At 36.3% G+C, this 27,269-nt stretch overlaps 2 protein-coding genes and 1 long non-coding RNA gene across 4 annotated transcripts; 1 reads left to right on the top strand and 2 right to left on the bottom strand.

Annotated features, from left to right (window-relative positions):
* The first annotated feature begins 1,245 nt into the window (after positions 1–1,245).
* LOC114826987 (uncharacterized) lies at positions 1,246–13,296 on the top strand. Its single transcript, XM_029108252.2, has 15 exons — positions 1,246–1,620; positions 1,777–1,865; positions 1,966–2,032; positions 2,149–2,264; positions 2,702–2,768; positions 2,911–2,959; positions 3,324–3,409; positions 3,543–3,799; positions 3,872–3,927; positions 4,466–4,551; positions 5,113–5,205; positions 5,793–6,120; positions 11,631–12,184; positions 12,565–12,799; positions 12,898–13,296. The coding sequence occupies exons 1-15, from the start codon at positions 1,261–1,263 to the stop codon at positions 13,116–13,118; spliced, it is 2,664 nt and encodes an 887-aa protein (XP_028964085.1). The 5' UTR covers positions 1,246–1,260; the 3' UTR covers positions 13,119–13,296.
* On the bottom strand, positions 6,733–11,083 carry LOC114827010 (uncharacterized). 2 transcript variants are annotated; one of them, XR_011581847.1, is made up of 6 exons: positions 10,948–11,083; positions 10,724–10,770; positions 10,018–10,122; positions 8,336–8,425; positions 7,944–8,016; positions 6,733–6,856 (listed from the first exon to the last, which is right to left on the bottom strand). It is a non-coding gene; the product is annotated as an uncharacterized lncRNA (long non-coding RNA). The 2 variants fall into 2 exon arrangements; XR_011581848.1 differs by lacking the exons at positions 10,724–10,770; positions 10,948–11,083 and adding an exon at positions 10,246–10,351.
* Positions 13,297–13,676: 380 nt separating the features above from the next.
* Positions 13,677–16,024, bottom strand: LOC114827003 (ras-related protein Rab11D-like). Its single transcript, XM_029108301.2, has 2 exons — positions 15,571–16,024; positions 13,677–14,339 (listed from the first exon to the last, which is right to left on the bottom strand). Exons 1-2 carry the CDS (start codon positions 15,792–15,794, stop codon positions 13,895–13,897), a joined length of 669 nt encoding a protein of 222 aa, XP_028964134.1. The 5' UTR covers positions 15,795–16,024; the 3' UTR covers positions 13,677–13,894.
* Between the last annotated feature and the right edge of the window lie 11,245 nt (positions 16,025–27,269).

The following is a 27,269-nucleotide window of genomic DNA, read 5'->3' as shown; positions in this document are numbered from 1 at the left end:
TGTTGCAGTCCTAAATTTATTGGAGCCGGCTTCCCTTCCAGTTCTTATACACTCTCTTCTTCTTCTATTTGTACGATTACCGTTAAACTACGTTTACATTTTATATTACTATTGCTTTTTATCTTATTATTTCTGAAAAAAAAATCAATATAAAATGTTGACGTGGCTTAACTGTGATCGCACAAAATAGAAGGGGATAAGAGTGTCTGGGAACTGGGAGGGCCCGGGTCCAAATTTATTAGAGTATCCTCAATGAGAGTTTTATCTTTTATGGGGCTATTATATTTCAAGTTTTAGTGAGAATATCATCTTAAATGAGCCAAAAAATAAGACTAGATCCACCGTCTAGAGCTAGCAACTTCTTTTTTTGAATAGCATAAAATGGGGCTACATCTAGCCCAAAAAAACAATGGGTCCCACAAAAAAGTAGCAACTCATGTGAGCAAAATTCTTTCATTTTCCCTCTACTTACGAATACACTTACACTCTCCTTTATTCTTTTTTTAATTCTTTTTTCCAACAGATTTTTCTTGCAATTTGGCTAATTAATGATTGTTTTAAAATTCTTAAAAATTAAAATTTCAATTGATTTAATGTTCATTGGCATTGGTGAGTGAAATTTTCAACTAATTTTCTTCAAATTGTATGATACTAATTTACCAATTGGTGCTAGATAAATTGTTGTGTTGTACATAAAAATAGAATTATTTCAAAGGACGAAGTGGGGGTTTGTATATTTCAACGGATGAGATTAAGATAAATTGTTGTGTTGGATTAGATTATCTTATCTCAAAGTGCTAGGTAAATTGTTGTGTTGGATTAGGTTCTCTTATCTCAATCTCATCCGTTGAAATATTCAAACTCCTACCTTGCCCACTGAAATAATTCAAATTTTCAAACAGTTAAGTAATAAGTCACTATTTTTAGGGACGTTTGTTTTTCATTGTCTTTTGTTGGAGTTGTGTGTGGTCCTCAAGGGCCTTTATTTTGTTTAGGAAAACTAACGAAAAGTTCAAAAAAAAATTTCTTTTAATGAAAAGTCATTTTTAAAGATATAATGAATAGTACCAGTTAAAGGTATAAATGTGGTTTTTCGTTAAAAATAAAAAGTATCGGGAGTGTTTTGTTAAAACTCCCTTGTTGTTTTGGGGTTTTTGATATTTTCCCTTCTTTTTTTTTTTAACATTACACATTCATTAATAAGGAAAAACAATACAAAGAGAGAAAAGCGTAACAAAAGATCGCCCAAGATAAAGACAAATGACACACAAAATAGAAACCCTAGATCTAACAAAGAAACAAAGCAGCCCAAACCGAGACCCGGAAGCCCAAGAATCTGTTTGCAGTTCCCATAAAACTCACAGCGAGCGGAACAGCGAAACTCTTTTCGCTGAGACCAATCATCAAACAGTTAAGCTACGTACCCAAATGGGAGGCGGCGGCGGCAGAGGCAGAGGCGGTTCTCGCACTCAGCGACGCCACTTCCGTCAGAACAGAGAGAACGTTTGGAAGCGTCCCAAGTCTGATCCTTCCTCTGAAAACACCAATGAAAACAATGGCGATAATCGTGGTTGGGAACCCTTTGCCACTCAAAACCCTGCATTCGATGAATACTATAAGGTGATATCAGATTCTATATACATATGTATATATTTATGTTTGTTTGTTCATATATATGCATGTATGTTTTTGGAGTAAACGTTTGTTTATTTTCTTCGTTTGGAAGTAAGTTATGGTCATTATTTATTCATGTGTGGAATGTGTTAATGGTGGTAGGAGCAAGGGATTGTGAGCCCAGAAGAGTGGGATGCATTCATTGAAGTTCTTCGAAAGCCGTTGCCTGCTGCTTTTAGAATCAATTCGAGGTGATTGAAATAATGTCTTTTCTATGTGTTTTCATGTTTTAAATGCGGTTTAATTCTATGTGACACACAATTCTCAATTGAACTTGTGTGGATATTGCAGTAGCCAATTTTGTTCGGATATCCGAAGGCAGTTGGAGGATGACTTTATGATCTCTCTGCAATCTGAGGTTGGTCTCTTGCAGGCTACTTTACAAATGAAATGTAGCAAAAAACTGTGCTGCATCATTTGGGTTTTGTTGTAAATTCTAAGGTATTTATGATTATATAATCTGTACTATTCCAGGTAAGTGAAGGGGGTGAACCACAGCCTATTAGGCCGTTGCCTTGGTACCCTGAGAATCTAGCTTGGCATTCAAATTTTTCTCGCATGCAGCTGAGGAAGAACCAAACACTTGAGAGGTAAATGATGTACTATGTGGAGATACGTTGTAGTTTGTACTGTAAGTGGTAAATACATTCTTAGAAGCAAGTAGTCTAGGCATTGTTATTCTGTGCTTATAATGGTAAAAGTTTTTAGGTTGGCTGGTAGTATGACGGGATTTTTATTACCACCTGTCCTGTAGTAATTTTTAATCAAGATGAATGGCTGAGTTGACTCTTGTATAAACCACAGAGATCCTATATGAATAATACTGATTTGTTTGTTTTTGTTGTTGTTTGGATCGACCATAACTATTGTGATGGTTTCCAGGTTGATCCTTCTTCATTTTCTAACTTATATAGAATTTAACCAAATTCTCCATAATGGCATCAAGTTACTCTTTTTTGTTTCGATCTATCCCCCATTTTAATATTATTTCTGTGTGTTCATGGTTCTGATGGTATGAATATCTCAGGTTTCATGAGTTCTTAAAGCTTGAAAATGAGATTGGAAACATCACAAGACAGGAGGCTGTCAGCATGGTAGGCCTATGTTACATGCAGTCTGATACTGAAATAATGCTGTAATATTCATTTATAAATTTTGGGCGTTTCAGTGCAAGTAGTTTACCTTATAGTAATGCTCAAGTATTCAGTTACACTATTTTAATTTTTTATGATACAGGTACCTCCACTATTCCTTGATGTACGTCCAGATCATTTTGTACTTGATAGTAAGCAACTTATATTGCATTTACCCTTTTCCCCTTTCTCAAACTGAAAATTTAGGAACCTAGTTGACCCAAATGATGAGACTTGAATCATGAGCATCAAGTGAAAATCTAATCGGTTGTGTTCTATATGGTGTTTTCAAGCTTCTTGTTAGCATTGTGAGTGTTGGTGAAAATGTAGTTTGGATTGGAGATGCATAATTCCTTGTGGGACTTCTTTTATTCTGAACACTCTGCTCTATGGTGTATTTTTCAAATTTTATAAGGAAAAATTGTTACCGTATTGATTGTGACAGGTCTTTTTTTTTTGTTTTGCTTTAAACACTAAACCTACTGCTTACTGACCGTCTGCTACAATTTTTCTCAGTGTGTGCTGCACCAGGTTCAAAAACATTCCAATTGCTTGAGATTATACACCGATCAATGAAACCAGGATCCCTACCTGATGGATTGGTATGGTTCCTTTTAATTATATACTGTTTCCCATTCCTTATATCAGTTAGTGTTTTCCCTTCATGTGCCATGGATTTTCCCTCATTTAACCATTTATGATTTTGGTTCCTTGTTTTATTGGCTCATTAATTAGGTTGTAGCAAATGATCTTGATGTCCAAAGATGTAATCTACTCATCCATCAAACAAAACGAATGTGCACAGCCAACTTGATAGTCACAAATCATGAGGCTCAGCACTTTCCTGGCTGCCGGGCAAAGTCTACTGCTTCTGAAATAGGAGCTGAAATGGAGCCACCCATCAGCCAACTTGTGTTTGATCGTGTTTTATGTGATGTTCCTTGCAGTGGAGATGGTACCCTTCGCAAGGCTCCTGATATATGGAGGAAATGGTATAACTTTTATTTTTTCAGTCACTATTTTTCTTTTGGCAGGTTGATGAGATTTGTTTTGCTTATGTACAGGCATGCTGGATTGGGCAATGGGGTTCATCCTCTACAAATTCAAATAGCTATGCGAGGTATATTCATGAAAAGCAATTTCTCATGGTTTCTGTATGGCTTATTTTTTGCAATGCCCCCCCTGGACTCGAACTTAATCTCCCTTTCCCCCCTGAAACAAAAATAACACCACCTAACCCCCTGAAACTCAAGTTTTGTTCTGCTCTACATGAATTCTGTTAAGTTGCTTATGTGGCACATGTGTGGGACCTCTCGCACCAATAATATGACGCCACGTGGATTTGATATTAAATCAAAATTTTGAATTAAGTCATAAAGAAATTATTTAAAAAATAGAAAGTTAAATAAAAATAGAGGGAGAGGAGGAGAAGAAGAGATCGGAGGGAGGGGAGTGTTAAGGGAGGTCAGGCCAAAGCGATAGGGGCGGACCATTTGTCGACGACACATGTTTGGCTTTAGCAACCGCTTGTCAGGGGGAAAATGAGATCAAAATTCGAGTTCCAGGGGGCATACCAAAAAATAAGCCTTTCTGTATATTTTCATGGCCCTATGCTTAGCTTCCTAGTATATTCTCATATGTTATATTGTTTATCCTAGGTTTATCATTGCTTAAAGTTGGTGGAAGAATGGTGTACTCTACCTGCTCTATGAATCCAGTTGAGAATGAAGCCGTGGTTGCTGAGGTAATATGTTTGGTTATTTTCTTACAAAATATTTAACTTAGAACTTGATTGGTTGAAAGATTGTATTTTATAAGCGGCAACAGCATGGTTTATCCATACGATTGAAGAGACCTTGTAGGCCATGGTAGTTAGCCATGGAATGCCAACCATGCAACTGTTGTTTCTTCTAGTTCTCTTGACTTTGTTCACTTCTTGCAAACTGATTAGTGGATTGGAACACTTCTTCACCTTCATATGATTAATTGATTTTATGGATTTGTTTATTTGGTCACTCTGTTTCAGCTTTATGTTTTAGCTTTTAATTGAAGTATTATCTTTATGATGAAGTAGTACATGGATAAACATTTTGTTTTAGTTTGATGCTTTTGACCTTGCTATGAGTGGCAGAGTTTCATAATTTTTTGTTGTGCTTGTTTATTCTTTTGTTTGGATGACCTTGCTATGAGTGGTAGATTACATCTTTTTTATTTTGAGAAAGTGTTCCTTTTTATAGTCCGACTTTCCATGGATTGTGGTCATTTCGCTATTTGACCACTGTGTCCCTTTTTTTTTTGTTTGCAGATTTTGCGGAGGGGTGGTGGGTCTGTTGAGCTTATTGATGTCTCTAGTGAGCTGCCTCAACTTGTTCGAAGGCCAGGTCTTAAAAAATGGAAGGTCGGTGTTAGATTTACCTTTTTTATGGTAGTGCTGTATAGTGAAAGCTTGATGTGCACAACATATTATTGAATAAGAATTGTTTCCTTAGTTTGTGTAACCTAGGTTTGTTTCTGATTACTGAATGGGATCATGCTGATATCACTTTTAGTACTATTGTTATGCTGGTGCTCTGAAAATTGTCTGATCTAACTGTTGATTGTGTCATCTATTCACTACACTAATATAAAACTGTAATAAGGTATTTTTGCCATAAATAATTCAGATGTCAAGGAGAAGATATCACAAATTTCCATTCTTCTCCTGATAAAAGCTGCAGGGGTTAAAAAATCCTTTTGCAATCAATGCATTATATTGCACCATCAATGTTAGGTGAAGCCATTTTATTTTACTCTGCTGCGTGGTTATGTATAAATTGAGTCAACATTGTAATTATTTGTCTTTAATACTTATATAGCTATCTTTATAGCATAGTAAAATAAGTCTATAAGGATAGTGGTCTCAATTTCAATATTTTGTCCAAACATCACCTATTGTGTTGCAAGTTGCAGCGTCAGTAATAAATCCATATTCATTCGACAATGCAGATACGTGACAAGGGTAGGTGGTTAGCTTCCCACAAAAATGTCAGCAAATATCGTAAAAGTGTCATTGTTCCCAGCATGTTTCCTTCTGGAAGAAGCTTTACAGAACAAATGGACGCTAATGGTAGTATGGAACTGGGAGAAAAGCATGAGAATGGTGGAAATGTTGAAGATGCATTGCAGTCAACTGATGATCCTGCAACTGTAGCCAATGAACAAGAGGAGGAAGTTTCTGATTTTCCACTAGAACGCTGCATGAGGATAGTCCCGCATGATCAAAACGGAGGAGCTTTCTTTATTGCTGTCTTCCACAAACATTCTGCTTTGCCAGGTGAGTTCAAGTTTCTGCAAAGAGTTGAAGTGCTCTGATTTAGTATGCCTGTGCTAAAATGTTAGCTTTACTGTATTTTGTCTTCTTATTTGGGTATGAAGGGGTTGTTTGCATCGTACATAGAAAACGCATCTCTGTTTTGTCTCAATCCTAATGCTGAAAATATTTATGACCTCAAACAACTTACCCCGTTATTCTCTTCTCTCATTTAGTAAATGCTGTTTCACCTAATAAATTCTTTTCAAAGATATTTAGGAGAAAAAGAGTACACCTTAAAAAGAATTTAAAATAAAATGACGTGTCCCGCATAAATTGGGTTATAGTGTCAACTACATATTGCTGCCAGCTCGATGCTGCGGGATTAAAAATTGTAAGAGATTATGTTTGAAAAATCTTAAAAATTGAGTCATAGAAGATTAACATTATTTACATTGAAATCATTAGGAAGATTTTTTTCATACAAAAGATTTAATTGATACAGTCCACATACAAAAATTCGTAGAACTCTTGGCTATCTACATAAAAATAAATAAAAAATTAGATCTAGACCTTTCACTTGATTGTGGTTTTCGATCAATAGTAGAACTTATATACAAAAGATTACGAAATGTTGGGTTATTTACTGCAAAAAATATTACGGAATGTTGTTTCATTTACCTTGAGAAAATATGATCGAAATTGTTCACTGGAGCACCAAAAGTTTCCCTCATGTACTCTTGATTGTCAAGAAAGCAGCCTAGGCAAAGAAATAAAATGAAATTACATGCAATTATTTTATACACCAACAGATTTATACTATAAAGAAAATAAGAATAAAGTATGACCGCCTAGTCATTTATTTATTTATTTATTTTGGTAAGGAATCTGGTTTATACCAGTTGGAGAGAACTTTTTTTTAGTGATTTAATAGGCTCTTATTTCGATCAGTGCAATCTAATATTTAGTTAGTAGATGATGTTAAATATTTTGGAGGTGCGAATATTGAGATCTATGTTATTACTGAACAAACAATCTAAAAACCAAGTTAACACCCATGGATTTATCCACTGTATTCTCAAGAGGATCTAATTCACTTCTTCATTCTACCTAACATGTATAACACTTGACACTTCACATGGAGCCTAAAACAATAGAACAATATAAGAAATGGTAGAAATCAAACATTAATTTTGAAAGCCTAAACTAATACAAATTAGAAGACATGACATTAAATTAATTGGTAGATTGAATCCTAACCAGGTTGAGAGTGAAGCTTGTTCTGTGCAAAAAGTCATAGAAGGTACGACTCTAAACACTCGAGTTAGAAGGGATCTCTATGAACAATGAGTAGGTAAGGAAAACACTGGCAGAAACGCTTAAAGGAATTAATCTAGTATCATTTACATGAAGGGGTAAAAAATTGAAAAAGCTTACCGCCTTTCTCATCCAAACTAAAGGCATAGCAAGATTGCGTTCTTCCAGTGACGTCAGTTTTCAGCTCCAATAGAAATGAAATTTTGAATACAATTGGACGATTAAAATTCTTTTTCTAACCTTCTTCATAGCCCTGAAATTATACAACTACTATTCTTTTCCTTGATAGTTCTCATTTACACCTTTCCTGGAATTATACAACTAATGTTTTTTTCCCTAATAGTCCTCATTTGTAACTTGGGCATATCAATTAGAGTAGTTAAAATTATCCATATGCCAAATAAACCAAGATAAAGAGCTCATTTTACAGTAATATGAGTGTACCAACATCAACAAAACACTATAAAACATTAGTGGAGCATAATTGAGATTTCTCTTGCCAAAACAAAAGAAAAGGAAAACAAACTTACAATAATTCAGTCTTCAATCCTGAGGTCCTACTGCTGAAAGAACCAAATCTCAATGTGAGGTTTTTGCAATTTCCTAAAAAATACAAATAAAAAGTCAAAACCCTAGTAAAAAAAGTAACTGAGCTGCGAGCTTTCTAAGAAACTCAGATGACAAAATCAACATGATATTAGATAATACATTGCACTGATTATAAAGATTCATTATCACATTTAATACCAATAACGATGATTAAAATATGATATTGAGACATAATACAAAAATGAAATCTGATATTTAAATTGATTGTCCTATCTGATGTTTATTCAGTTCAAGTATCAATTCAAATATCAAATAGTGTTTCAAATATTAGAAAGAGGTATGTTATGCAATCTGCAATAAGTTAAGAAAATACCATTTGAAGGTTCTGCCCTGTAAAATGTTAGTACTTCACTTCAATTTTGCTAGGTGCATCCGCGTGTGTACCTGCAGTTTTGAAATTGGCCTGCTTTTGCAGAAGTGCCCAAAATTCAGGGGTTACTCAATTTCATTTTTGAAAGCCTTTCTGTAATTATGATAATAGTTAAGTGTATTATCAGAAATTCTTAACCATAATAATGATGAAATGACAATATGCATAGGTTCATATTAGATAATATGAACATATTAAAAGATGATTCAAGTTAAAACCTACAACATAACTATTTGTTTAATTAGAACATGAATCAAAGCTAACTGTTGCAATTCATGTTTGGATATAATCTTTTGTGACACGGATTAAAGATATAATATAATCTTTATAGGAATTATATTCAATTCAAATGATCTATGAATTTGCAAAAACATAACACAAGAAGATAACATTTAATATGTTATTATGCTTATTAAATTAACTAAATAATATTATGAACTCTATTGATTTACTTGGTAATCATTTGGTTCTCACATGCAAAATAAAACAGGCAACATGGCAAACCACATGGTTTAGATATTAACCCAGAGCTTAGAATAATATGGGCTATATAGAACACAAAAAAGATATATATATATATATATATATATATGTGTGTGTGTGTGTGTGTGTGTGTATACATACCCACACACATATAGGGAAAAAAGAGGTGAAGATATACATATCTTTAGCAATCTTTGAAGAACAAAGTCGATTTCGATCTTATTTAGGCTAGGAGGAAGGGCTAGCTCCCAAATTTTAAGGGAGATATATAATTGATGTCGAACTCATAACCCTACTATAAAAGAACCTTCTAAGAAAGAACAACGAATGAGGTAGCTATTCCACTTTGTAGCCAGTTAGTTTGTTCAATTTATCTTTGCTTTAATAAAGCCTCTAAAAGTTTGTTTAAGGATTGTAGTTCACATTGTAATCTCATATGAGAGAGAGAGTATGTTTAAGGATTGTAGTTCACGCTGTAATCTCATATGAGAGAGAGAGAGTATGTTTAAGGATTGTAGTTCACGCTGTAATCTCATATTCAATTTGTTGGCAAGCTTCAAAGGCTAAATTTGCTGGAGCCCTTCCCCTCTTTAGGACCTTGTTTTGCATCTGAAAATCTTCCTTTGGCCCCTCTTTATTGCCGTTATGTATATTTTCTTCTTATGTACAGATATATATAACTGAGATGCAAATCAGAAGGAATGTTGATGTCTAAATCACATGAGAATTGAATTGATAAGTGCATAGTAGCCGAAATCCCTAAAAAAATTGGAATATACAAACGGAAAAATCCAAACGGAGAAAAACCAAGGAAATTCGAAAAGGAGGATGGTCAGTATATGTGTTTTAGTAATCAATCTATATTTGAAGCGATGAAAAAAATAGCATATGACATTAGCTATCATAAATTAAAATTATCAACAATCTCCTCTATGTTGCTCAAATAATATGTATCTAATAACTTTAGAATACCTATTCCCATTACGAAACATAGAGAAACTACAAACCATAATAAATACATTGAAATACGCAAATATGCAGCAAATCCCTCAAGCAATTAAGAAAAAAATGCCTCTTAAATCAGCCACCAAATTCAAATTAACAATTATCTCCATAAAAGAAGTAAATGGATAAAAAGATACCTGGTTTCCTTCAAAACAATTCAAATTCCACAGCATTTCGTTCAAAACAGTTCAAATTCCACAACCCCTTGAGCAATTGGGGTTGTAAGTTACTTAATCGAATGGCTGCATCCAAACGAAGAGCTTCAATCAATTAAAGTCAACAAAATATCAATAAAGGTCGTACCCAGTGCACAAGGCTCCCGCTTTACGCAGGGTCTGGGAGAGGTAAATGTTGGCTAGCCTTACCCCCATTTATGGAGAGGCTGCTCCCAAGTCTCGAACCCGAGACCTACCGCTCATGGGCGAAGGCACTTGCCATCGCACCAAGTGCGACCTCCAAAGTCAACAAAATATCAATAATTAATCTAAAAAACAAATAAAAAATCAAATAAATGAACACCAGGGGACTGCGGAATGTAAAATTTGAGACTAAAAAAAAAAAAAAGAAATTTTGGGGATTTTTTTTTGGAATCAGATTCAAAATGCGGAATGGCATCAGAGGTTTAACTTATCTTATTTGGGGGGATGGAATCGAAAGTGTTGAGAGTGGTAGAGGGGTTTAGGTGTCCGATTTGAAGCCAAAGCAGGAAAAATGGAAGCAAACAATGAGTATGCGGAAGCAAACTTCCTGCAATTCAAAAAACCCAGATGAAAAATTGAAAACAGTTCGCATGGGACATTCATAGTTGAATCCATACCTTGAGTACTTGATGATGAGTCGTACCTGGTCCGAGAGAGGAGCAGTGCTGGCAGAGATCTCTGGTGAAAAAACTGAAGATGGACCATAGCATACCATTGAACAAAAGAAAACCCACATTTTTAAAATTAAAATCCAAAGAAAAGAGAACCCAAAAACCAAACCTGAAACAAATATGTCAGAGAAGCATTCATGCAAAGGAAATTTGATCACAAATTGAAAAAAAAAAAAGGTGTGAGAGAGAGACGAACCTTCTTGCAGAGGCCGGGGGGTTTGGGTCTTGAGAGAGAGCTGGAGAAATCCATTCTGGAAGCAAATGGAAGAGCCCTGGCTTTTCCATCCTTCTTGCCTTCCACGATGAGCAACACGCACATAGGAGGGGCAAATAAGTAAATCTACTGTTCAACACACGTTAAAAAGCTCAGAATGAGTACCAAATAAAGGGCAAACTTGTCAAATCACTGTTAATGAACAGTGTTGGGGAAACTGAGTTTGAGAAGCATTCATGCAAAGGAAATTTGATCACAAATAGAAAGAAAAAAAAGGTGTTATAGAGAGAGATGAACCTTCTTGCAGAGGCCAAGGGGTTCAGGTCTTGAGAGAGAGCTGGAGAAATCCGTTCTGGAAGCAAATGGAAGAGCCCCGGCTTTTCCATCCTTCTTGCCTTCCACGATGATCAACACGTGTATAGGTGGGGCAAATAAGTAAATATACTGTTCAACACACGTTGAAAAGCTCAGAATGAGTACCAAATAAAGGGCAAACTCATCAAATCACTGTTAATGAACAGTGTTAGGGAAATTGAGTTTTAGTATATATAATGTGTCGCCTATAGTTTGTTTCGGATTTGAAGAAAGGCATGTGCTGCCAGCTTTTGTGATCTGTTTATATTGTTTATTTTAATTTGGTTTCCTCTTTCCCTTTCATTGAGCAGCCACTCAGGGGAAACCTAGTAGTCCTAAAGGGGACTTGGACTCGAGAAATGATGAGCCGGAGGTGGAATTACAAAATCAGGGTAACCAAGATACAAATGGGATAGTGGTTAGTTTGGAAGATGGTACAGATGAGACTTTTTCAGAAGCAGCTTCAGAGGCAGAGTTAATAAAGGATGAACTAGATGGGGTGTCTTTGGAACTGGATCCTTCTGTCACACTTGAAGAAAATGTATCGGAGAAAGCCGAAGAGCCTGTTGATGAGGAAATTGATCCCAAAAAAGCCGGAGGAAAGAGAAAGAAGCAGTGTCAAGGCAAGTGGAGAGGAGTTGACCCTGTTGTTTTCTTTAAAGATGAAGCTACCATCAATAGCATAAAGACATTCTATGGCATTGATGAATCGTTTCCCTTCAATGACCACCTTGTTACAAGAAACACCGATGCTAATCATGTGAAGAGAATTTATTACATCTCAAAGTCGGTCAAAGACGTTCTTGAGCTGAATTTCTCCGTTGGACAGCAACTTAAGATAACATCCATTGGGCTTAAAATGTTTGTAAGTATTTTAAATATGAATTTGTTTTTTCGTCTTTTAAAAAAAATGCTGTTATTTGATTCGAGTTTCCAGATATGTGATCAAAGAAGGTTCTACAAAATTGTCATGCCTATAGATAGGTTGATCACTTTCTAAATCCCATAGCGTAAGTGTGTTTAAAATTAATACAATGAGCGAACAAGTAGTGCAGTGCCTACTGTTTCGGTGTAGTGGATTCCAAGTTGGTAGTACATATGATTTTCATCCTAGGATTCTCATGCTTTGAAGCTAGAGATTCTGGTAAAGCCTTGGACTGATGAACAAAAGTTTTTTCTACATTCTGGAGCTACCTTTAAATATTCCGTAACAGTCATTCTCTAATTTATTCTTGCTCTCAACAGGAACGACAGACTGCAAGAGAAGGCAATTTGGCACCTTGTTTATTCCGGATATCATCAGAAGGGTTGCCACTTATTCTTCCATACATCACCAAACAGATTCTATGTGCATCCCTCGTGGACTTTAAGCATCTTCTCGAGTATAAATCTATCAAGTTTGCTGATTTTGTTGATTCTGAGTTTGGTCAGAAGGCATCAGGCATAATGTCAGGATGCTGTGTGATAGTTTTGAGTAAAGGTATATAGCATCATTGGTTCAGGGACCAGAAGTGCACATTCATTGTATTTTTTTATTTTATTTTTATTTTTTGACCTACGTAAACTTTATATCTGCAGATGGCAAAGCCACGTCGGGTCCAATTGAAGTAGAGGAGTCAACAATAGCCATTGGATGCTGGAAAGGTAGGTCAAGTTTGTCTGTGATGGTCACTGCAATTGACTGCCAAGAACTGCAAGAAAGGCTTTTGGCACGCATGGAAACCGAGAAGGGACCTTTGGGGAAGAAAAACGAGGCTTCTAATGTCAACGGGTATGAGGTACAGGACACGAAGCGATAATTTGTGGAATCCCAGAGTTGCATTGTTGTACTCTAATTAGATAATTTAATACAAAATTGGGTATTCCTTTTTAACATCGAAATATTCCTGTTATTTCTGGCCGGTTTTTGGCGAATTTTTATTTTTGTCTGACATTGTTGAACGAGATTAATCATCCTCAGTATGTTTGTAATCATTATTTCTTCTTTGTTGTTTTGGTTGTGTTATGTGGCAAGTGCTATACTCAGGTCATGGGTCATGCCCTTAAGTGGTTTCTTAACGACATAAGCTACAAATCTCTTAGATGAATGTACTAATCTTGTTTGAATATACGAAACATTGCCGCAACATTTGTAGCAGTGAGTCATGAAATGAGACATTTGTAGCAGTGAGTCATAAAATGAGACATTTGTAGCAGTGAGTCATAAAATGAGACATTTGTAGTAGTAAGTCATAAAAAGGGGCTTGGCCGAGTGGTACGAGTTTTACTTAAAATCCATCTGTTGCAAAGATTTATTAGATGCAAGATTTAACAGTTGATTTCCGAACCACTCAATCGCACGTACACCATAAACAACATTCCAAAAACTGCACTCAACTATATTTCAAACAGATCAACAACGAGCAGACCCAAATCAGGCTCATCTTTAGTTCTTCATTTCAAATTTTCACATGCAAACTAAAGCAGGGCAATGTGCAAAATATACAACGGAAATATATCACACCCCTCAAAATTTGCTAGTATTAAGAATTTCAAAGAAAGTATTCGATGTTTAAAAATCAGCCTTCCTGTTCAATCACGACGTACAGCATGCCTTGCTCTTAGCTGGGATTTCTTGTGCAGGGCCCGGGATAAGGATTTTCTTACCAGCCAGAGGTGCAGGGTTCCCGTTACCTTGATTTTCGTTGGCAGCAAGGCTCTTCTTGTTAACGATGTTGAATACCTCTGTCAACACAGTCGAGAAAGCATTCTCTACATTTGTTGCTTCCAGGGCTGAGGTCTCTAAGAAGAAAAGTCCTTCCTTTTCAGCAAATTCTTTGGCATCTTCAGTGGGGACTGCACGCTGGTTCTCGAGATCACTTTTGTTGCCTATCAGAATGATGACTATGTTCTTGTCCGCATGACTGCGCAGCTCTTCCAGCCAACGTGGTATGTGGTCAAAGGTCTGGCGTTTGGTTATATCATAGACCAGCATTGCCCCAACAGCACCCCTGTAGTATGCACTTGTCACCGCTCTATATCTGCTCAAAACAGAATAAGAGAAGAAATAGACACATCAATTGCCAATACACCAAACTTTTCCATGACGAGAAAGTAAAGGAGTGACAGCCAGAGTAAAGCTTCTAATCCACCTAGTTTGCATATCCAACCAAGGCTAACTTTTATTTTCTTTGAAAATGATGTACTTTGTTTATTTAAAGGACACCAAAAGCCGAGCCTCATATCAACATATGATGTTTTGACTTGCTCTATTATACATGGTACTTGCTGATAAAGATACCATAACAAGAATGAGATGCACAAATCATCTTATACAGTTATACTAGGCAACGTTGACTGGTTTAGTTGTCAACCATATATAATTCGTAAAGTAAATCTGTCCAAAATCGTGCATCATCATAATGAAGACAATCCTCACCCGAGCAATTATCCATTCCCATCTAAAAATAAATCAACTCTAAAGTCTTATATCTTCTTTATAATGAAATTAACCTTTAGGCCAAACCTGGAACAAATAGGCAAGAAACGCAAGCCTGGACGAATCATATTGTCATGGCTCTCACTCAAATAGGGGGAATCAACGGAGTACTTATTCACACCGTTTAACAAAGGGTAACAATTCTTATCACGCTTTATCATCCATGGTATCTCCAAGTTGCAAGAAAATGAAACTAAGATCAAAACTAGATTATGAACTAAACACGATTTCATATCTTTGTAACCGAAAACCTTATTAATGGTGTCAAGTTTTTACAACTAAGCAACACACGGATCACATAAAGAAACCGATAACTAATTTAATTCTCGGAATTTAACATTTCTAATCATTCGAGTGGACATCCAAATCAATATCACAACATATTGAGTACACTATCAGGTTCAAAAACATGGATCTAAAACTCTCAGATAAATAAAAAACTACTAATCTTACCCAAACTTTCTGTACATATTTTTGTCACTGTGATTATCTAATTCATATGCATACAGAGAAGTAATTAACCTACCAACATTAAAAATTTACTTGAAGAAATCAACCCAGAAAGAAGGAAAAAAAAACTTCAAAGGATGTAATGCAATCTCAGCTCACCAAAAAAGCAACTAAGAACTTTTACTAAAACAGGAAAAAGTAAAAAAGCAGAAAGTTTAATGGAATCGCTGCAAACCATCAATCCAAAAAACCCAAGGTAGCAGATTGAAAGAAAAGGGTTGCATGCTACAGCGGAAGAGAGAGAGAGAGAGAAAGAGAGAGACCGTTCTTGGCCAGCAGTGTCCCAGATCTGAGCCTTGACACTCTTGTGCTCGATGAGGAGGGTCCGAGTCTGAAACTCGACACCGATGGTGGCCTTGGAGTCCAAGCTAAACTCGTTTCGGGCAAACCTGGCCAGAATCTGAGACTTGCCCACCGCAGAGTCTCCTATCAGTACCACCTTGAACACATAGTCTACCTTCTGGCTCGCATCCCCATAACTCGCCATTTCTCTATCCCCTCTCAACTCAACTACTCCAACTCTCCACTCAAGTGAGAAGAAAACCCAGATCGCTACTTCTGCTATCAAACCTCCGCAAAGGAAAACACTTGAAACTTATCCAACCCCAAAGACTTCTACTTTATTTTTATTTTTATTTTTATTTATTTTTTGGTGGAAAAATGATAGGACTTCTGTAATGCACTAAATTGCACAACAAAACTAATTTATCAGTTATGATTGTCGTTAATTTAAGGGTAAATATTTTCTCCCTCAAATATAACTGTAATTGTAATTTCATACAATATATTTAAAATATTTCAATCTTATAAATAATTATTATTTTATTTTAATTTTATACGATCGTTAAAAAATCTGTTAAATAAGCTATTAAGCGATGACATCATAATAATGGTTTTACAATTTTGCTGACGTGACACTTGTGCCGTATAATTAATAAAATATTATGTTTTGTTAAATTTTTGTGTAACATAATTTTTTTTTATAAAAAAAAAAGGCCAAACCCTCCCCAGTCCAGCTCCATTCATCCTCTCCCCTCCCCTTTGGTTTTCTTCAACCAGTTCTCTTCTCCAATTCGCCAGTACCACGCCGTTCTTCCTCTCCTTCTTTATTTTTTTTCTATCTAGTTTTCTTTTCCAATTCCTCTCAGAGATTCAAAATGCTAACAGAAATGGCAGCCATCGCCACCTCAATCCAAGAAACCCAAACCCACCACGGAATCAATCCGTCGATGACGTTCTGGCAGAGGCTAGCGACCTCGGCGAGGATCAGGAGGGAGAGTGGAGAATGCACTGGGCAAGGTGACGTAGCGGCAGGTGAGGAAGACGAAGAGTGGCGAGGTGCGGTGGTTGTTGGGGTGCGGTGGGCTTGGAAAACTTGGGGGGCATGGGACTAGGTACGATTTAGGATTTTCCTTTTTCTTCATTCTATTTTTGTAAGTTTTTAATTGTAACCAAATGGGAAAGGATGAATGGCATGGGCCTGGGGTGGGTTTGGTTTTGGAAAATTTTATTTAAACCTAGTTTTCTTATTTCTACACCTAACTAAATAAATTTGTTTACCAAACTTTCAAATATATCCTTGAATAAATAAAAATAAAACATTAATTTTCTACCCCTAAAACACAAACAACAATTATCTCTCTACACCCTTTTTATTTAATGAAAACTAATGAAAAGAGTATGAAAACTTTAACTTTTAACGATAAAGACAAAATAAAAAGTAAAATGAATAGTATCAGGATTGACTTTTTAGTGTAAAAATGTGATTTTTCGTTAAAGTGAACAGTACCGGAGGCTTTTCGTTAAAGTTCCCTTTTATTTAATCCGCTGAACCCAATCCTAAGGACGGCAACTCTTCTCCGACATCGTCAATAACCACGATCCCTCTCTACTATTCTTCATATGTCTCCTCTTCTCTTTTGAATTCCTGGCTTACATCTTTACTTTCTCTTAATTTTGGTAAATTATACACATTGGATTTTAGTGAAAGAAAAGAAAAAAAAAAAAAAACAGTCAAACCCCCACAGCCACAAGGCTTTTGTGCATTTTTACTCCGACACCCATTTGTTGAACATTAAACCAAATTGAAAACAATAGAAACTTTTAACTATTAGAGAAAAAACAGAGATCTAACAAGAAAAAAAAGAATTGTAAATTTCCGCTCAAAAACAATAAAACACCACTCAACATGTGCTTGTAAAAATAACCCAACCAAATGATAAAAAGAAGGTACTTTCTTCATCATATAATAACAATAGAATAAAAAAAGAGTGTAAAGGGATGGTAGGTGTCAGCGGTTTTGGAGAGGGTTGCTGGAGTTAAGGTTAGGTTCATCGGATTATATAAAATGGATGTAGAGAGAAATTTTTGCTGTTTGAGTTGTGTTTATAAAGTTGTTTCTTCTTTTTTATTTATTAAAGGGTGAATTTGGAAGTTTGGTGCAAAGATAAGATAATTGGGTTCAAATAAAATTTCTCTTTACTTTTTCTTTTTTTTTATTTTTTAAATTTTAACAAATGAATTGATATTTTATTAAAAAAATATTACTTGTTTTGCCACGTGGCACAAGCTGGCAGTCACATCAGCAAAATTGTAGAGTCCACTATTACCATATCATCACTTAACAGATTTTTTAACGGTTATATAAAATTGAAATAAAATGATAACTAATGTATGATATTGAAATGTTTTAAAGATGTTGTATGAGGTTGTTATTGCATCCAAACCTGAGGGTGTAAAATGTAATTTACCCTTAATTTAAACATTAAAATTGTTAGACCATCTCCAAAGGAGATGTAAAATCCTAAGCGGAATGTCATGTAATCAAATTGAAGGTAGGAGCAAGTTTCAACCGATATGTTAATCCTATGTGGATTGATATATGAGTTTTCATATGTCAAATTTGACATATGAGAAAAGAAGAAAATTTGACATTGCCACATCAGCCATCAAATTAACATTTGACATCTCCATTAGAGATGCTTTTACGCAATCAAATATCTGATGTCAATTTTGGTCACAATATTTACATATATTTAATATATAATTAATCTCAAAATTCACATAATAATTAAATTAAATAATATAAATATTGTTGTCAAATTTTAATATATTTTGGTGTATAAATATTGACACACCCCGATCCAGAATGTCCACTTGGACTCCAATCGAGCTATGTTGGCCGACACCTGAAAGGTGACGAAGTCATAAAGTGTAGTGTGGTGAAATATGTGAATAAATTTAAACCTAAAAGTGCCTAAATATAAGAGTGCACTATGAGCGGGAATGAACCCATTTCACACGTGATGTCAGAGCATAAGTACAGTACAATAAGATTGGGTGAGAATTATACCATCGAAGGTAATCGTCTACACCAAGATTTGTCAAGAATCCTCGTCGATAAGAAAACTCAGCTACTAAAACCTGGAAGGGCGAAAAACAAGGGCGAGTGGGTTTGAAAATAAAGTTTTAGTAAAAACCTTTGAAAACGTTACAACCCCTCGCCGTAAAACATGTATAGTTTTCAAGATATACATACAACATATGGTATGAAAATACTCACTGTAGCCTGCAAAATATCAATAAATCAATACGGCACAATAGTTTATATATAAGTGCATGACGTTAGTAACCGTATACTTTCGCATAAGCAAACATATCAAACTAAGTGCTCATTGACATATGTTGACACACGAGTTCATGCAGAGTTATTATGACATGAACAGGACTGGGTGTAATAATGATATACGCTTTAGTGCTACAATCACGTGAAGACTTGCACTGTTCGCGGTCACATACGAGTCGGAGTTGCCTATTGCAACTTGTACGACAGGACTGGCACCTACTTGGATCCAAGGCAAGCATGCGGTGCAGAAGTGAACATACACGTGAAAGACTGACCCTGGCCTTGGGCGAGCACTAACACTGATGCAGTGAACAATGAGCATAAAACATAAATATAGTCATGTCATAGTGGTTTGATAGTTCTAATCAACATAATATCATTCATAGTCATAGGTATAATCATGGCATCAATAAACATACAAATACCTCTCGTAGGATTTATGATCACTTCGTAATTTTCCGTTATTTTGCTAATTCTTATAAGCATTAGTCTAAGTTAGGCATACGTAGTAAATTCTTCTCTAATTTATAAATGGAAACTAACAAATATGTTTATAATATATAAAAGAAAAGACCCACTCACTTGAAATTCGCGCTACAACTCCATACACAAATATTGAGGCGTCACGAATGATCGTCGCCTGGAACAAATATCAAATCACATCTCAGAATTCTTATCGATAAAACATGTAATTTACATAAAACACATCCCCAAGGACGTTCTAGAATGATTTGTAACCCATTGACCAAAAGTCAACCGTCTGTCAAAGGTCGACGATAGGGTCCATAACCCTATGTAACTCGATCCAAAAGATCCGCACCTCGGATATTTGATCCGTAACTTTCCAAGAGTTTCAATAAGCTTCTAGAACAACATCCTAAAGTTTCGGAATGATTCAACGGTCAGATCTCCGTCAATCACTAAAATTAAGTGGTGGCCGACGTTTAGATTTACAAACTTAGAAAACCCATCCGGGAAGATCCATACGTCAAATTCCTGATCCGTCGGTTCCGTATATCCTTAAATATTATGTACTATTACGTATTAAAGTTTGGTGACGATCTAATGGTTAGATCGTTGAATCATATAATAACCAAGTGGCGGCCCTTAACAGAAATATAACCAAACAAAATATCATCAATCAAATGTCTAATATGGAATCGGGGTACCCATTTTAGCATAGGGAGGTCAAGTGTTTTCCCTGTAAAATTCAACTATTTCAAAAAATTCTCAAATTTTACAAGAGTGAAGATCTCAATGAAATGAACAACTTTCATACCTAGGCCGAAATCTAATTTGGTCGGGAAGTGGCCTGAAATTACCATGAACCGTTGAAAACCTTATAAAGGGTGTGTTTCGATTTGTCACCTACGGTTCTCCGCTGCACTAACCAAGGCTTGGGACTTGTTCTTGGGTTCTAGAGGAGTCGACCTATGGTGGTAGTCGACAGAGTTTGCTTCAGGAATGGCGGATCGCCGCCATGTGACCTTTGACGCTACCCACTCGGTTCTTCACAAAATTGGGGCTATACATTGGCGAGTTTGGGTGGGAATTGAAAAGGGAAGATCGGTGAGTCTGGTGGTGGTGTTGGATAGCTTCAACATGATGGAAAATGGGATGGAAAAGTCGCCAGAAGTCAGGTCAAAACCAGGTCAGGTGAAGGTCCGGGTTGGGTGGTCTCCTTTCTTCTCTCCCTTCCCTTATTTCCTCATTTCTAATTGGTCACTCCTTTTTCTTCCCTTTTCCCAATTGGTCTCTCCCCCTTCTCTAGTTGCTCTCCCGCGATTTTCCTCCGATTAGGCAGCAACCCCCATTTTCCTTTCCATATCTTTCCATTCATAGCCACACACGTGGCTTCCCAAATTTTCTCTAACAATTTTGGAGCCTTCTAGAAAATGATCAATTAACCATTTTATCCTCGACTTCGGTCGTTAATAACTCATTCGTTATAACTCCAAATTACGTTCCGTTTATGCCCACGCATCTGTAATGACGAGTACTACAAAGATACACCAAGAGAATAGATCTTACGTGCCACAACAAAGCAGTCAACAAAAGTCAACGTATTTGCCTTGAAGGGTATTTTCGAAATTTCACATTTTAAAATGATAAAATTCGTAGTAATTGGGGATGAGTTGTTACAAATATTGCAACCAAGATCTTTCCTTTTCTATTTGCTCAAAGAATTCAAAAAATCAGATCTAAAAACCCATTGACATATCATGCCACGTGCAATGAATAATAGAAAAATTCATGTCTAAAATCTAGCTGATTTGAATCTTAAGTCATCTTCAACCAAATGAGTGATAAACACCTTTTGGCTAATAACACTAGGATATGACCTTCATGTTTGGACGACGATATTGGATGTAAGAGTTAGGGTAAGTGACTCAACTACTTAACAATAATTTGTAGCAAACTTAGAATTCAAGAGAGTTGAACTTAAAATCTCGAACATATAAGTAAAATATAAATGAGTATCAATACATCATGGGTAGTGATTTTTACACACTCCATTTCACCTCAAATAACTGTTCAAACCAAATTTGCACACTGCCATATGTAGTGGAAGATGCACAAATCTCTTTACTTGTAACAGAACAAACAACTGTAAGCAACGAAGGACTAGGGGGTGCGCCGGTCAAAGGCTCTACGACGGTCTAGTTAGCAAGCAATATTAGGAGACTCAAGCAGTAGGCAAGAGAATAAGTGTACGATAATTGCATTATCAGAGATGAACCCTAAAAGGGTGTGCTTATACTAGTCGAGATAAGGACCTTTTAGGATATGGAACCCATATTAAACATGGAGAATCCTTGGACTGCTAAGGGTAATATGTTGACAAGATAGCTTGTATCAACTAGAGCTCACCAAATAAAGACTGGCCTTCAAAGTATAACAACCTCCAATGGTCTAGGAAAGCAACTTTCATACTGTCGTCCATGAAAATAATGGCGTTGTCATTTACCAAGAATGCCCTATGTGGCTGGGTGGCAAAGCATTGAGGACCATAGTCCTTGAAAAACATTCATTGATGCTTTGGTTATTCTTGCTTTTGGACCATATCTGAGTTGCTTGAAGAGGGATTTGAACTTTTAGTTTCTTTAGAAGACTTTCGATGTAGTCAGTCCTTAGTTTTAGGCAAGGTAGCGCTCAACTGTATTGGACTTGACGTTGGAAATGTTGTGCAAGCTTACAACTACCATCTCTTGACAAGCTTGCTATCCAAATGAAGTTCATGCGACATTTTCTGGCATCTCGATAGTGAAGACTTCATCGCTAAACCCGAGATCCAAGTCCATGATGTTTCTATCTTCATCTTCACATTCCTTAGCTTGGGCCATAATGTGTCATAGTTTTGGGGCTTGGAGTACATGCACCAGTAGGCTTTTTCCATATCCCAAACGATTCCCATATAGTTTATGGCAACTCGGGATCGTTCTTCCACGGGTGATATGCATCGTCATCATCAGAGCACCTTATCACTGCCACTACTTCCTTCCTTCTATGCCTCGGTACAGGGTCAGTATCAAAGGCTTGCTTTTAGGAAGGTACCTCTTGTGTTCCTTCATTAACTTTTGCATGGAGGATCCTTCTTAAAGTTTGACAAACAACATAATGATTTCCCACCTACTGATGGTAGTTGTAACCTTGCACAATAGTGGTGGGTAGGTTCTATAATAATGGTGGATAGGTTTCTCTTTCTTCATCTCTTTCCTTTCTTTTTCACAAATTATAGTCAAGCTTGTCATCAATGGCTAGGGATTGATGAGTCTCATTCTTTTCATTCTTCCAAGACTTTTCAGCAGTTGGTTTGACTGACATTCTACTCTTTTTCACTGCTTCCAAGAGCCTCGAAAACTGGCTTATGCCAATATTCTCGAGATACACCCTATAGTCTGGGACAATGTTGTTAATGCAAATTTTTGTAAGTGTTTCTTCATCTTTTTCATCGTAGCAGTCAAAGGTAAGACCTTGGATGTGAAAGACAAAGCTTACAGGTTTTCCTCATGTTTTTGGCATGTGTTGTTGAGTTGGGTTGTAGTATCCCTATCTTCATACTGGAAATATTTCTTGCAGAACTTGCTCGCCAATTCTTCCTAAGACCAAATAGAACTTGGTGCAACCTTTTGTACCAAGTATAAGTACGATCAGTAAGGCTCTTTGAAAAATCTTTAAGATGGAGGTTATAGTCCCCGACATGAGGACCCAAAGTATTGATGAAGCAGCCTATCTGTTTATTTGGGCTACCTTTCCTTATGTCAAAAAGAACGAAATTAGGAGTTTCCTAGTTTTAGGATATGGCATGTGGAGGAGACTGACTGGATATGGCAGTTGAGGAACATACTTCCAGTCTTCAAAGCTCATGTATAACTCATTTTCCAACATGGCAATGATATCTTCCTAGGTGACAAAGGATGGTCCATTCCCATTCTCAAAACTTTTTCCGACAACAGCGGCCGATTCCTCCTTAGGGTCTTTTCCTTATGTGTGCAGTCTTTTTCGCTAATCTTCTCTCTTAGTTTTGGGATTGAACTATTCAGTTCCTTTATCGATGAGACGATCTCCTTTAGGGTTTCTCCCATAGCATGGATGGCAATAATGATGTATGGCATGACATATTTTTCCAGATTCTCTTGGCCTTCCTACCATTGCTCCTCACACTAAGATTTATTTAACCTAAAAGCAGCCTCGCCTGCTTTTTATGAGGCATTGCCACTCCTGATGGTATTTCTTTTGGATATTGGAGCCAATCAGAGTTGTGACATGGTCCCTAATTTATGTTTGGGGATCCTTTGATCGAGTTGGATTTGGGCCACGGAAAAACTCTCAGCTTCCTTAATTTATTTCCGGCACCAAGTCCTAAAATCAAAAGAATTAGAAGCATTCCAGTTGAATCAATGACTCCGATTTAACTGATTTAGCATGAAAGAGAGAGAGAGAGAGAGAGTTTGTGCTTTCATGTATAGTTTATGAATGGTTTATCGAGGGTTTTCCTAGTATTTTTCTAGTTTCACAATGCTTAGGAAAACTTACACTATGTTTGGATGAGGAATATACACTCGAGATTTGGTTAAAAGTTAGAATTTATAAATTAATATGCACCAATTCCTTTGTTTGGATTCATAAACATAGAAATTTAGAATTTCCGCATAGGAAAAAAACTTGGAATTTAGGACCTCCAATTCCCAAGTTTAAATTTCATGTAAATAGGCATCATTTCCCAATTTCTATGATTGAGATTTTAAAAATAACAAATTCCATATTCAATTCCTTTGTTCTTTTTGTTGAAAACAGAAACTTAGCAAGTAAGGAATCAGAATTTTAGAGAGAGAGAGAAAAAAATGTAGAGAGAGAGGGAATTGTGTAAATGTATTCTCCATTACATGAGTGTATTGTGTACATTGAGTATTTAAACATAAATACCAAAGCTAACATAGCCGACTCAGCATTCCCTAACTAACACATAGACTAAAGGTCTAATCTAGTGCTATACACCTCTGATAACCTTGTGAACCTTCAGTACTCCTAACACACCCCCTCAAGCTAAAGGTAGAGGAGCGAACTGAAAGCTTGTCAGTCAAGGAAGAAAAATTATCAGTCGGAAGAGACTTGGTGAAAATATCAGCAATCTGTGACAATGTACTAACATGTTGTACACCAATCTATCCCAAAAGAACCTTCTCTCGGATGAAATGATAGTCAATCTCAATATGCTTTGTTCGAGCATGGAAGACTGGATTGAAAGTTAGGGCAATAACACTATTGTTATCATAGAATATGATAGGTTTACGGAGAAAAGGGAATGAAATATCAGAAAGAATTTTGGTTATCCACGAAATTTCTACAGCAATGTTTGCAAGAGACCGGTACTCGGCCTCAATGGATGACCGAGCCACTGTGATTTGTTTCTTAACACTCTAAACAACTAGGTTTAGTCCCAAAAACACACAATGGCCACCTGTAAAGCGTCTGTCAGCAAGACAACCAGCCCAATCAGTATCTGACCAAGCTGTGAGATGTTGAGCACCCTTTGTAAACCATAGACCTAAGTCAATGGTACCTTTGAGATATCTTAAGATATACTTAACAGCTTGCAAATGAATGGTTCGTGGAGTTGCATGTGTGAAGGAAAAATTTGTGAAAACATGTTCATTTAAGCAACATCATATAGCATGCAATTAACAATTAAAGGCGGAATCATGCTAGCATGCACTTAAAAACAAAACATTAACCAAGAAATTCAAAGCCTAGTAGATTGGTGAACCATTAATCAACTTAAAACAAAGTGAGTTGAAATTTATACCTTTGAAGATTCATCTTTGCATAAGCAAAGGCTAATCACCCAAAGAGAGGGCCTTCATTCCTTGCATCTTAAATCTATGGATTTGGATGGAAGAATAGGTTTCTCCAAGTTCCCAAAATAGGGAACCTCTAAGTCTCTTCACCAAGGAGAGATTGGAGAAGATATGAGTGACCTTGGAGTAGTAGGATTGCTAGATGTACCCCCCAAGGTGGCCGGCCTCTTTAGAGAGAAATGGAGAGACATGTTCTCTCCAATTTTCCCCAAAACAAAACCCTAATGAATTTTAGGCTATAAAGTCATATTTATACCTTTATTCATTTGAGTGGCAAACTTGTAAATAAGTCCAAGTTCACTACCCTAAACAATATGGCCGGCCATTAGGATATTTTGGACTAATTGGGCCTTTGTGAATCATTATTCATTAAGTTGTCATACAACTTAAGTTAATGGGCTTGACGTTCGAAGCCCATTGTGCCTTAAGGTCCAAAACTATCCTGAGGTCTTTAACGAACTTATTCGTTTGATTAATTAACATATTAATTAATCCTTGCCATAAATAAATGATTAAACCATTTAATCATTCTTACTCATCTCCATTTAATCTCCAATCTCCACCTCTTATGGTGTGCGATCCATTAGGTTCCTTTTAGCGAGGCAGTGGGCGATTAAAACCATTTTTACATCGATTGTGAATTTGAAACTTACTTTCAATTCTCCCTTTAGTGATTAAACACGTTTAGGGCTTCCACAAACCATGAGTGACACCTAGCAGCATATCATGGTTACCCAAGCTAATCAGAAGAGGTCAGAGAACCTATTCAGTTTGGGATTACAAATGCAATACGGTCTTTCTCTAATCTAATACTCTTGACCACATTGTTTGGTTTGATAGTTTATATGTTCATGTCTACTATCCAATGTGATTCGTGTGCTTATATGATTTCCTTGAATGTGATTTAGAACGACTTTTCTAAATCTCATTCATACTCTGGCCAGAGATTCTAAATCATATCATAGAGTATTCTCCCTCAAACAGTTTGAAGGTTAGAGATCCCTTGTTGCGCATTCACTTGCCTCCATGCTAAGTGGCTTAACCCCAACAATGCCGTGGACACTCCAATGGAATGACTTTGACATAATCAAAGATCAAGGACTTAACCACAAGACAACTATGATGCCTCAGGTCAAAGGACTACTTTGCATTATCCCAACCATGAGTTCTCATGTGACATGAGTATGAGAACTCTTCGTCGATCACTGATGTGAAAAATAAGTTAATACACAAAATTAAACCCTCTTTTTATCAAATGTAGTAAAGTATGTAAGTAGGGATCGTTCTAGGCCGGGGATTAGGAGGGATTGCTAAACACTTGAAAACTGACTTAAAAACATAAAAACAAAATTTAAAACACTAAACTAGACTCAAAGAATGCAAAACTATACTTTAAAACACTAAAACAAACCAAAAGACTCAAAACAGCACCTAACACTCAAAACTGCCATAAAAACACAATCTGGGCAGTTTTGAACACTAAGGAAGAATTTGAACGAAAATATGTTATAACTTGACTCAATACACTTAGAAACACAAACTAAATTGATTTCTAACTAAAATGACACTTGAAACTACAGGGGGAATTGGTTTTGACGAATTTAAAATAAAATAAGAACTTTGTAAAACAAAACAGGTTTTAAAACGACTTTGGTTTAAAACTTATGGATGGAAGGCTAGCTAGGAGGTTCTTCTTCACACATGTCACACTTGCATACAAAATGATTTCCAATTGCTTTTCGATAAGTTATGAATACTCAACGCCCCAAATTAACCGTGAATTGCACTAATTAACTCTCAGTTTTTCAACAAGTTATTAGATTGGATGATTGCATACGACAACCCAAAACATTCCCTACAAGTTCCCTACATGAATTGCATAATAGAGATACAAGCAAGAATCATTAAGTTCTATGAAAAACATAAGCATTGACGAGGCACTCGTTACTATGATTTGCATGAAACTTATGCCAAGAAT

The sequence above is a fragment of the Malus domestica genome, chromosome 01 (assembly GCF_042453785.1).
Source record: "Malus domestica chromosome 01, GDT2T_hap1".
Taxonomy (NCBI): Eukaryota; Viridiplantae; Streptophyta; class Magnoliopsida; order Rosales; family Rosaceae; genus Malus; species Malus domestica.
The sequence above is the reverse complement of the archived record's forward strand: the minus strand, read 5'-3'. Positions and strand labels throughout refer to the sequence as shown.